Source organism: Stegostoma tigrinum, chromosome 3 (assembly GCF_030684315.1).
Source record: "Stegostoma tigrinum isolate sSteTig4 chromosome 3, sSteTig4.hap1, whole genome shotgun sequence".
NCBI classification, from domain to species: Eukaryota; Metazoa; Chordata; class Chondrichthyes; order Orectolobiformes; family Stegostomatidae; genus Stegostoma; species Stegostoma tigrinum.
The window spans coordinates 4,714,297-4,726,963 of NC_081356.1; the positions used below are offsets into that span (position 1 = coordinate 4,714,297).

Consider the following 12,667-nt stretch of genomic DNA (forward strand, 5'->3'; position numbering starts at 1 on the left):
GCATACTGGCATTGATTCTCAGCTTAAGACTTAATAGGGAATTCCCTTTCTCCATCTTAATGCTACAACAGACTTGAAACACCTAAGCTTTGCTTCTTGCCTTCAAGTGACAAATGTTTCTGACTATAAAGCCCTGACCCTAGCATGAGGCTAGAAACCCTACAAATAAAGGGTATGATGTGGTGAACTGCCTGAGTGAGCAAGCAATCTGGACAAGAGACCTGAGCAATGTAATAATAGTTCAGAAGATGCTATCTCTTCCAGTTGACTCACTTTGGCCTGCATTCAGTGACCACTTAACTTCTTTGCCTGAAAGGAAGTTGTGCAACAGCTTGTGAACAAATTGCTTGCATTTGCAGCAAGTAACTACAGAACCTAACTTTCCATGACTTCTGATCTCTCCTAGGATCGTGTCTTCTGGGTTGATGGAGAAAATAAAGCTTTATATGGAGCCAACAAATTTACAGGTTCAGATATAGAGCTTTTAGCCGCCAACCTGACTGAACCTTCAGACATCATTGTTTATCACAAGCTAACTCAGCCAGCAGGTGAGAATCTACTGGTGGCTGGTCATTCTGCTAAATGTTGAAACTAACTTCAGTTGGGAGAAAGAAATGGTGTAACTGGCTAATCAGGAAAACACCTTAGCAAGATTTGGACCCTCTGCCTTAACATGTTCATTCTTCAAACCCCTGCTGTATTTGTCACTTCACTTGACATTTCCTGAAGAGTTGCTTTCATCCTGGCTGTGTTGACACTACCTTGTGGCATAGGATGGACATTTTGAAATAAAACACACTTCAAGGCCATGTCCTAGATGTTGATCTGAAATACCAACAAGCCATCAGTGTTTAACTCTTAAGCAAGTGCTGTATATCTTGGCCTACAAGACTTTGTGATCCATGTTGAAACTGTAGAAATCAAGCAGTTTTAACAGCTGATACTTGGTCATCTTTTGGCCTGTGGGCAGCATTTGAAGGCCTCCTAGGGGCCAATATATCAACTGTCTTGACCTATATAGTCACTACCCTTCTAGGAAGGATAGCTAGGTAGATGCATAGCTTTTCAGAAAGTGCAAAACTTGAATTCCTTATGCAACTTGGGACAATGTGTAAATACTTGCACACTAGTGTTCATCCTCTTTTTATCATAGGTGGTCCATATTCACTACAACTAATCATTAATTCTCCTCCTCTCTGCCTATGGGTTTAAAGGCTTTTTCTTGGGTTCCCCCTCCCCCACCCACATCAAGTTGTTAAGCTTTAGGGTTATGTCAACATGCCCAGAAACTCTACCTGTACACCAACACCAACTCCCCAGTTTCCCTAATGTCAGAACTCTTCCTCCATTTTCCCCTGGCCCTTGTGTGGTCAGTATCTTTCTAGAAACATATCCAGAGGTCTCTGGTCCTTTTAGCCTCTAGTATGCTTCAAGTCACCATAGCCTCAAGGTAAGGAGGCTGAAGACAAGTGTTTGTGGTGACTTCTCTGGGAGCAGAACTTGTTTAGAATCACCAAGCTAGCATTTCTGCTAACTGACCACTTTTTCCACTGAAATAGTGGCATTGTTAAACATTTAGTTAACTAAATCATTCATACAATAGTCCATCTAATTCAGACATCTGAAGTCTCTGACCCTAGCTAGAGTTGGGGCATTCAAACTTCTGATACTGGACAAATAACCAAATTTCAACTTCTGGGCCAATTCAGTTGTCTGCAAGTCCCAACACTACTGATTCATGCAACAATTGCTAATTTTCCCCCATATCTGAGCTAGTGAGTAACTGAAGTTTTGAGGGTTGTTTCCCATATGGCTTTATGTAAAAGTGCTGCTCTGAAATTACCATACATTTTAAATCTAGATTTTTGATTTTGTAACTTAGTTAGCTGTCTTAAGTGTTCAGAACTTTTCTGGTTAGAAACTTATCACCTTCCCTATGCTATCAAGAACTCCAGATTCAAACTCTGTTTCTGCAGGTAAAAACTGGTGTGCTGAGAATGAGAAGACCAGAAGCTGTGAGTACATGTGTCTGCCAGCTCCTCAGACCAGCAGTTATGGCCCAAGATACACATGTGTCTGTCCATCTGGAATGAAACTCCAAAAGGATGGATGGCATTGCGGAATGGGTATGTCTGTCAATGTGTTGAAACTTGATTCAATGGGTAACTTCTTCTAGAACCAACTAAATTTGAGCAGTATGCATTCAGTGTAAAACCAAGGCAAGCATTTGGATAACCTCTTCTAAATTTGAATAAAATTGCTTTAGTGTTCAAATAGCAAGTGTTCTAAATTGGAGCATCTTTTGGCACACTAACAACTTTCAGCCTAATGAAACTAAATATCCATTAACTTGGAGAAAACAAACTTGATATCCACACTTTCCTCAGACACTTTAAGTGGGTATCTTGTTTAGGACTGTACAATTCTGAAACAGGCCTCCCAAGATGAAAAGTTTGACTATAACAATGCTGTCTTAATTTTTTCCTAGCTGCAACCTGTGGAACATCTGACTTCATGTGCAACAACAGACAATGCATAGCCAGTAGGTGGCTGTGTGATGGTAAAGCTGACTGTGAAGATGGATCTGATGAGCTGGCAGAAGTCTGTCGTAAGTGGCTTTTCTCTTCTCCCTTCCCCTGCACACATTCTCCTCCTCCCCACCCAACCTAGAATTCAACCTCCAATGATCAGATTTACCTGTCCTAGCTAACTTTTCAGCTATGCAAATGCTTACTAATGAGATGCTTTCATACTAGCACTCAGGCCACTTTCCTCCTAGTTGTGTAGCTAGTAATTGGGTCCATGACAGATTGCAAATGCACTGACTTCAAATATATGCTTTTAAACAGCAATCTTGCTCATGTAGTACAGTACTCCAAACAAGGGGGTTTTAGGCATTGCTCCTGTGGCTGGGATTACAAACAGCAATGTAGTGCCTAAATGGCTCTTCCAACAGAAGCTTGAAAGACCCCTGCAGCATATCAAATTCTGTTGATTTTGTTTGACTTGACAGCACCATGTCAGTTAAGACTTTCTATTAACCTTGTCTGTTTTTTCCTGGATGCAAGTAGGACTGTAGGCATAAGCACCTAACAAAACAGCACTCTTGCTTTCCTCATCATTTGAGACTTTACTTTGATTTAGTAGCAGAATTATCGAACTACCTTGGCTATTCTAGCCTATCCTGAATACAGGATTCTCAATGGCTGGATTTTAACTATTGGGTTGGCAACCAGTTTGCACCAAGCCTGGCTAAACACTTGCCTGTTGCCTTTGACTTTGCAAATCTGAAGTCCACTACCCCAGACAAATCAGTCATACAGTGGAGGCAAAACTTGGGTCTGACCAGTCCTATCTGGCTTTTCACACCTATCCTTCCAAGTAACATTTTTTGAACTTGTCCAAATATCTTAAATATAACTAGTGTTCACTCTACACAAGCCACTTTTCTCCTACACTCCAGGCTCAAATGCAGCCTGTCTCATGGCAGTTGAGTTACATGGGCACCGGCAGTCATCACTATCCAGCCATTGACAGCCTCCTGTCTTATAATAATCCTGAGCCTAGACGTTCCAAAGTTGTTTCCAGCCACTTTCAGTTGTATGCACTTCCAAATGAAGTGTTTTAATGCTGCTAAACTCTTGTCCATGCAGTTTCTTTTGTGCCAGTCTTTAACTTGGTATTCTGAATTTTCATGGTATTGGCACTTTTTTGGATTTCAGATGAAATAACCTGTCTTGGCCATGAGGTCAGCTGTGGTCTAGGGTCACTTCAGTGTATTCCTGTCGCTTGGAGATGTGATGGTGAAAAGGACTGCAGTAATGGTGGTGATGAAGCTGGCTGTGGTAAGTTGGCCTGTGCTTTCCCTGAAGTGGGGTAAATTCATTCAAACAGTACAGCACAGGCCCTTTGGCCCATGATGTTGTGCCATGGAATAATCCTAATCCAAAAATGACCTAACCTACACTCTACTCAATTCACTACTGTCCATGTGCATGTCCAGCAGTCGCTTAAATGTCACCAATGACTCTGCTTCCACAACTACCACTGGCCAAGTATTCCATGTGCTCACAACTCTCTGGGTGAAGAACCTCCCTCTGACATCTCCTCTACCTTCCTCCTAACACCATAAAACTATGGCACCCCCTGCGTGCCCCCCTCCCACCTCATGGCAGTCAATCCTGCCCTGGAGAAAGTCTCTGGCTATAGTTTAAATTTATAACTATTAGTTTGTGGCCAAATTTAGTGCACGGAGTACAGAACTGATGGCTGCTGCAGGTCAACTAATTTCCATGCAATGGAAGTGCTTCCAGAATGGCATTGCAATAGTAAGCCTTAACTGCTTTGGCTTAAGGTGGGCTGATGCCAGATGAAGCAGACTCCTATTAGAACCTGATGTGGCTACATGGCACAAGTCAGTTAAATCTGACTTCTAGTCAAATTATGTACTAAAATTGTTCTCACCTCACCTTCCCCACCTGCTGCACCCTTGCCATGCCAACAGGTGGTTTTTGTTCAGTTGCTTACCCCTTCACTAACAAATACCACAGCTTCAAGTTTTCTGCCTTGGGTCAGAGATCTGTCAATTAAGACTTCATTGTATCTGGTATTTAAGTGTTAACTCTCTAGGGATTGGTAGCTAAACATGACCAGTTTTGCTCCTAGTGTATTTCATACTGGAATACTGACTGGGGTGCTCCACTAAGACTTTTTGAAGAATTGATGCACAATTTACACTTCATCCCTCCAGAAACCAAGAGCTAACAAGCCAGTTTTAGTTCAGGTTCAATGTTAGCCCAAAGAACTATACCAGTCTTAAACTGAATCTGAAGCCCCAGTAATGTGAACCTCAGGTTGTATAGTGTAGAACCCACCTTCAACTCTAGCCTGCTACATCAATTCTTGTGGTGTAGGTTCTTGGCTCACCCCTTGTCAACACTGAATTCTAAACCAGTTGTTCACCCCTGCCACCCCCAAGCTTTTAGCATGCCTCACTTTGTTCATCTACAGTTGAAGTTTCTGCAAATGATTCTAACTGCAGTCTAACCAACACTTTTTTTAACAGGCATAATCACTTGCAGTCCAGAAGAGTTCACATGTCTCAGTGGCAGTTGCATTTCCAGAACATTTGTCTGCAATGGTGAGGATGACTGTGTTGATGGAAGTGATGAACAGAAATGCCCTTCTCACATCTGTGGCATTCATGAGTTTCATTGCAACAGTTCAGAGTGTATACCCTCTAGCTGGGTATGTGATGGCAATGTGGATTGCACTGACCAATCTGACGAGTCACCAGAACACTGTGGGCACACAATCCCCCCTCCTGTAATCTGTGCTCCTAATGAATTCCAGTGTGGTTCTGGTGAATGTATCCAAAGTCGCTGGTACTGTGATGGTGATACTGACTGCAGAGATGGAAGTGATGAGACAAACTGCCGTAAGTAGACTATTTGCACTCCCTTTATTGGGGTTGTAGCCTTGCATGTAACCTAGTTGCCTTCCCATTCAGTTTCAATGGCATAATTTAATGCAGTGAAAGTAAAATCAAATGGCAAATTTTGGAGCAGAAGCTGTAGATGTTGCAATATTGGCTGCAAATTCAACCACAAAAATAAGGTTTTTTGAATTCTAGACTACTGCCTCACTACTTTTGAGGCAGTACTCTACTGGGCACATCCTATAGTGTCTCCCTAGACACCCCCACACCCCATCCAGTATATGAAAGTAATTGTAAAATTGACAGCCATATTAACCTGCACTTCCAGGATTGCATTGGGAAAGAAATACTTAATGCAACTAAGACACACCCTCAGGCAAAATTTAAATACAATAAAATAAGACTACAGCACACCCATGAAGGAAACTTTTAACTAGGCTGAAACTTGCAGAATTGGGGTCCTCTGTCAAGCTGGGCAGGAAATTATTTTATCTACACGTGATCTTTTGTGTAGAAGGAAGTTCCATTATCTCTGACCTGAAAATATTTCACTTGCTTCTGGAGGCAACCCTTGAGCAAGTCTGAACCTGCCTATGAGTAATTGTTTGCAAGTCTGCATTCCTTATGGCAGGTACTGAAATTTCTTAGCCCAAGTTACTCAACACTGAACTTCCTTCACTCCTAGAATTCACTCAGACTATAGATTGAGGCTTTTCTGCTCACTTAACTACTGGCTTTAATTGATACCACAACCACTGCCCTCAAGATTTTGGAAAGCAAGTGACTTGAGAGTTTTTGTAGTGAATAGCAAATGTAATCACTAAATGGCACACCTGTTTTAAGCACTGAACTGCTGTAGGCAATTTGGCTATCTAAGACTACACTACACTTGAAGTAGACCACCTGAAGTCTTAATTCTACTTGCCTTTCACCCTCTACAAGAAATCTCTGCTCCTCTGCATCAGGTCTGCAGAAATGTCATAGCTCCATGTCTCAAGGTCCTATAAGTGACTCCTTACCTGTATTCCAATGCCACCCTTTTCATTGAAGGCACATTATAATTTAGCAACAAGTGTTGAAGTGAATGAGCAATCAAATAACAAGATCCAAGATGAGGTTGATCCCAAGGGTATGCTAAACAAGCACTGAGCCCCTTGCAACTTTGCCCTTGAGCCCAATGAGCATATTGGCTTCCAAGCACCTGGAGATGAGATGCTGACTTGGACAGTTGTCCAAGTTGAAGTTGCCACTTTGTGTTCAACTCTAGCATTTTGTCAGATGAGCCGCCCAAGACTGTATGGGTTTGAATTAATTAGTTAATGACATACTGCAATTGTCTACATTCTGCCAATCAATCAAAAACTAGTTGAGCATTAATTACCCCAATACATGAGCCTCCCATGTGGCATTGTTCTGTCCTCTTTAAAGAACCAGCAAAAATCTTGGCACAGACTTGCTGAGATGACAATAGAACAAATCAGTCTTAAACATGTTTAGCAGACATGTCACAACCCAAATTTCTGAACTGTCCTAGTTTACCAACAAGTCTGCTTATGATTTTCAGCTCTTCAAACATGTCAACCTGATCAGTTCCGCTGTGGTGATGGCAATTGCATTCCCAGGAGCAAGAAATGCAACTTCTTTAGGGACTGTCATGATGGCAGCGATGAATTCAACTGCAGGAAAAGTAGGTGAACGGATCTTGCCTTGATTAAACTAGCACAACTCTTTCCAATATTCTAACTTTTTTCCTGTTGCTCCAGTTTCTGAATGCAGTGGACCTACTGACTTTAGATGCAAAAGTGGTGAATGCATAAACATCACCTTAGTATGCAACCACCAGCAGGACTGCAAAGACTGGAGTGATGAACTTAATGGATGTAGTAAGTGAACAATGTAAAAGTCTTTTCTAGAGAAGCCAGAGGTACTAAAGAACAACTTGCTTAACCTGTGCTGTTTTTAAAAATTGATGCTAATCATTGGAGATGAATAGATCTAATGTTCAGATTGGTTATATTCTCTTACCTAGAAATTTCTAACTTGTAATTCATTGTCCTAGTTAACTAACTTGCACTCAAAGGCAGCTTGGCAGTTAGTGCTGTTATCACAGTACCAGAGGCCTGCATTCCATGCTCACCACATGACTGCAAACTCCAGACATTCTTACCTTATCTGGTTTGAGTTTCTCTGCCTTTCAGTTGAAAGATTGTGCTTCTAAAGTGGATTTGGGCATGCTAAATTGCCATAGTGTCTAGGAATGAGGGCTAGGTGGATTAGACGTGAGAAATGCAGCCTTCAAAGGGTGGGGTCTGGCTGAGGTGCTAAAGGGTTAGTGGAAAATTGATGGGCTGAGTAGCCTGCTTCTGCACAGCAGTCTAATAGACAACATCCATTCTTGGATCTCCAATCTGAAGACTCAAAGGCTGTCCTAATTCCTAGTTTGAGTGGAAATAGTTTCTCATGTTTTATAGAATAACTTGTCCCCTTGATTGCAGATGCCCCATGCACTAAACAACAAACTTGGTTCTAGTTGCTCCCAGTATTTTAATGTACCTCACTTTGTTCTGCAGATCAAAATGAATGTTTGAAGAAGAATGGTGGTTGCTCTCACTTCTGTCATGATCTTGTCATTGGTTATGAATGTGAATGCCCTACTGGCTTTGAACTAATTGACCAGAAAACATGTGCAGGTAGTAACTTTGTTTCTAACCTTTTTCAATTTGATAACTAGCCAACCAGAACTCTTTTACTTGAAAGCTTGGTGTTCCTATTCTTAATCTCCAGATATAAATGAGTGTCTCAATCCTGGATCCTGCAGCCAGATCTGCATCAATACAGAAGGAAGCTACAATTGTGAATGCCATGCTGGATATATCTCAGATCCAGCTACTGGAGCCTGTAAGACTGCAGGCAAGTATGGTGCTTGGACAGTGATAATCATGTTTTGGTCCATGATTTGTTTTAGCTAAGTTAGAGACTAGCTAAGCACTTTTGTTCAATAGTGCTCTTCACTCTAGTGAGATTACATTTCCAATATCTTTTTAGGAGGAGAGGAGCCATGTTTGATCTTTGTAAATCACCACGATATTCGGAAGTTGGGACTGCATCACCAAGAGTATACACAAGTTGCTAAAGATCTAAGAAAAGCTGTGGCATTAGATGCTGATATTGCAGAGCAGAGGATTTTCTGGGCTGATGTGAGCCAGCAGGCAATTTTCAGGTAAGACACACTTTGCTTGTAACTGGCTTCAATACCAGCTGTGCAAAGAACAGTTCCCTGTGGGTCCACTTGGAATCCACTTTGCTTTAAATACTGTGCATTTTATTTTTCAGCATGGTCATGAATGAAAGTGCTGATGAAGCTAGCATTTTCGAGATCAATGGCAACTTGCAAATTCCAGTAGGAATTGCAGTGGATTGGATCTATAAAAATGTCTATTGGACTGACCGTGGGACCAATACTATATCTGTGGCTACATTTGATGGAAAGAGAAAGATCACCCTCTTTGACACTGACCTGAGGGAACCAGCTTCAATAGCTGTTGATCCACTAAATGGGTATTGTATTGTTTCACCATATGAGTAATAAAGCTGACCTGTACAAAACTGCACTCTGGCTTTAAATGCCATTCAAAACAATATCAGGCACTGCAGATAACCAACCTGCAAAGCAGGGCTAAATCTCTGCCAATTCTAGAGTGGCATCAGCCTAATCTTTAAAAGGCAAACTAAAATGGACACCACCTCAATTGCACAAGCTGGTGCTAGTGCACCAAAATTGGGTGTGGAGGGGGTGGTGGTGGTGGAAACAGCTTTCAGTTAGTGTTTAAACAAGTTTTAATTGTGGCATGATGCAAGAACAAATGTTACACAGCTTGCAGAAACTGGTTGAGCAAGATCACTTTAAAACACCAATCCCAGTTAGTCCTAGCTGTTTAATGCTGGCCTTAAATGAGGCATGACTTAGAGCCAAGATTGTCACTAAAAGTCAGTATTGTGGCTGTGAAGCACATTATGAAGTGGCATTCCAATCTCGGTTTCAGTGATGCAGTCAAAATGGGGAACATTAACCACATCTGAAATGCAAAATAAACATGCTGTCCAATGAGCAATTCATGGGCATTTTCTTATGACTTTTAAAGGTTTATCTACTGGTCAGATTGGGGTGCCCCAAAGATTGAAAAAGCTGGCATGAATGGTGTTAATCGTCAGCTCTTGGTTTCCACTAAGATTGCGTGGCCAAAGGGCATTTCACTTGGTAAGTAATTCATGCAAGAAAGTGAACTTGACCAGTTTTTTGAGCTGTATTTTTAAACAGCACTTTTTCTTCACAGACTTTGTGAAAAGTCGTCTCTACTGGGTTGATGCAAAATTGCACATGATAGCAAGTGTAGACTTGAATGGTCAGAATAGAAGAACAGTATTGCAGTCAGAAAAATTCCTAGCACATCCCTGTGCAGTTGCCTTATTTGAGGTAAGAATCTAATGTGCTTTGAGCATGGTTTTTTGACAAGGCCACAACTTGATGTTCCAGTTCTAAGAGTGCAGTTTTTCCCATTTAAAGTTCACAACTGATCAAAGCCGCTTCAATGCTGGGTTTTGCACTCTATAGAATGTCCTCTGTTTTTGGAGGATTTAATTGATGGGGAACAAACCAGATTGAAGTTTGCTGTGGAAGTGGGCAATTGTACTCTGGCCATTCAAAACACTTCAGAATCAAATTGTGGCTCTTTCTGCTTTAATGTTACCAAGTAAAGCTGTTTTTATAAACTACATAGCCAATTTAAAAGTTAGACTTGACATCTTGTCTGAGTTGAAAGCTGGCATCTTTGTTAATCTCTCCCTTTATCTTTTTTGTAGGATCATGTATTCTGGGTTGATGCAGACAACAAAGCAGTTTATGGAGCCAACAAGTACACAGGCAATAATGTACAAGCTTTGGCTTCAAATGTTGATGCTCAAGATATCATTGTTTATCATGAGCTTATTCAGGCACCTGGTAAGAAACCTGGAACCACATTGAGGGTGCAATTTTTGTCTTTATTCAACTAATATACTTTCTAAAACTTTCACTGTTACCCAGCTTGTGTTCAATCATGGTAGGCTTTTTGACCTGAGCAGCAACACTCAACCAGAAGTGCTAAATATCTCTCATCCATAAGGACTCATATCACCATCAAACACTCTTCTGATATCTATCCCTACCTCTAACCTGTGTTCCAACTGACTAGCATAGAAAACCTCCATTTTCAGGCAATGGAAGAAGGAGCTATGAAGCAGGATTTGCTCATATAACTAGAGTTCATACCAGTTGATATGCAAGAATATGTTCTAACCTGTCATTCTGTAAACCAATTTACCTGCCATGATCACCTGGTCAGATTTAGTGGTGCAATAGAGCAATGGTTTAGACAACCAGTTTGTTACAATAGGTTGTCAAAAGAACAATACTGTCAGCTAACTCCAACACTTGTCTGGGTCATAATGAAGTTAGACAGACGTTATGATCCCAACAACCATGCATTATAAACTAGAATACACACTTCTAACTTTTTTAACTTGCAATCTTGTATTCCCAGGAAAAAACTGGTGTGACCAAAATGAAGTCTGCGAGTACATGTGTCTTCCTGCTCCTCAAATCAACAGTCAATCAGCAAAGTATACTTGTGTGTGCCCAACTGGAATGGAGTTGACCAAAGATGAACAACAGTGTCAACCAAGTATGTTTGTTTCTTTTTTAAAAAATGCAGCACCTGAAATGATCCCTTGTAGCAAACCCTTTGCCAGGCCCACATTACCCTGGTTCCAATCTGGCCCAACTGTGGTGAAAGTGAGCTGAAGAGATGGCAGGCAATGATTGTATGTGCCCCTTCACACTGGTACATGAGGCACATCTCAAACTGTAACAACTAACTTTCAAACCTAGCACCTTGCTATCAAAAGCAAACACTCTTTCAGTTGAAAGACATGGTTTAATTCAACTTTTCTTCATCCTCCTGCCCAAAGATAGTGACCCTCTAGTTGAGCCAGTGCCTGTTTGAGGGGGGCCCAGTAGACTAGTAGACTAATTACCTATTGATTGCCAGGGGTCAGGGAGGGGAAGTAGTTGGTGCTTACCTAGTTATAGGTGTCTGTCTGACAGTTTCAACTCTGTCTTAATTTTACAATGAACATGCTGGTTTGTTTTACAGTAACTGCACCTACAGCAGCAAATGTGTCTACAATGGCTTCCAGTGTTGCCCCTGAATATTCCTCCGGTCTGTCTACCATGTCACCAACCATCTTAGCTACATCTAAAGGTAATGGGAATACTAACTAGCATGTCCAAGCCTTTTCAGTAACTTGGAACAATAGCATGGTTTGTTGTCAACTATATTTGGCTTTACTCCAGAAAACTAAGTTGTTTCAAAGCCCCCTTTAGAAAAGAAGAACTTCTCTTGGGGTTTTTTCTGCATCATGCTTCAATGCCTGGATAGGTGTTAAACTACAGTCTTGCTTCCAAAAACTAAGCCACACTAAAGATGAATTAGTGATGCTGACCTATTTGACAAAGGTCTCTTGCTGTGCATAGTTAATACTTTGGAAAGTCTTTGGTATGCTGCAATGTTTTTAAAGTAAAATGTCAACTTTTATCACCCCAGGTGTCAAGTCACCTTCACGTGAAGAAAAGTCACAAGGGTCTACAGCTGTTTGGGTCATTTTTATTCTTGGTAAGAACACTTGGCTTGACATCCTTTTTTGGGTCCTAAAGTAGTCCAGCTTTTAGTTTGAAGCAGTTTGTAGGACTTGGCTCACTAACTGACTGACTTTCCTAAAAATTAGTTAACTGCTCCTTTTAAACACAATTACATTGTCCCTTTTGGCGTAGCTAATGCTTATTTTTTCCAAATACAGCCCTTCTGACAATAACTGGCTTTGTCAGCTACTTTGGTTGGCAGTCCTGGCAAAAGAAGAATGTGCAGTACATCAGTTTTGAAAATCCAGTGTTTCAGCGTAAATCTGACTAAATAAAATTCCACTGTTAACTGGCATCTATATTGTCTGTCTTAATTGTTTTAACAGCATCTGATCCTCTACTTTGTTCAGTTTTAGTGCTGTTTATTACAAATCCAGTAATGAAACCAATTGTGTAGCTCTGCATGTGCATGCAGCTAAACTGTGGCTCCAACAGGCCCTTAAGGCACAAGCCACTAAAGCAGTTCAAGTTCACACCTGAACTTAATTTTTTTG

The 12,667-nt window shown here is 41.1% G+C and overlaps 1 protein-coding gene across 1 annotated transcript in view; it reads left to right on the forward strand.

Annotated features, from left to right (window-relative positions):
• The window catches only part of LOC125450671 (low-density lipoprotein receptor-related protein 2-like), a 160,715-nt gene extending 148,271 nt beyond the window's left edge, over positions 1-12,444 (forward strand). Inside the window, 18 exon segments of the mRNA XM_059642582.1 lie at positions 407-548; positions 1,977-2,126; positions 2,489-2,608; positions 3,723-3,845; positions 5,066-5,437; positions 7,002-7,124; positions 7,201-7,320; positions 8,008-8,127; positions 8,222-8,347; positions 8,483-8,657; positions 8,771-8,995; positions 9,580-9,695; positions 9,772-9,911; positions 10,298-10,436; positions 11,017-11,157; positions 11,629-11,736; positions 12,079-12,147; positions 12,332-12,444. Of these exon segments, the coding sequence (XP_059498565.1) occupies positions 407-548; positions 1,977-2,126; positions 2,489-2,608; positions 3,723-3,845; positions 5,066-5,437; positions 7,002-7,124; positions 7,201-7,320; positions 8,008-8,127; positions 8,222-8,347; positions 8,483-8,657; positions 8,771-8,995; positions 9,580-9,695; positions 9,772-9,911; positions 10,298-10,436; positions 11,017-11,157; positions 11,629-11,736; positions 12,079-12,147; positions 12,332-12,444 (2,622 nt within the window).
• Positions 12,445-12,667: the final 223 nt, after the last annotated feature.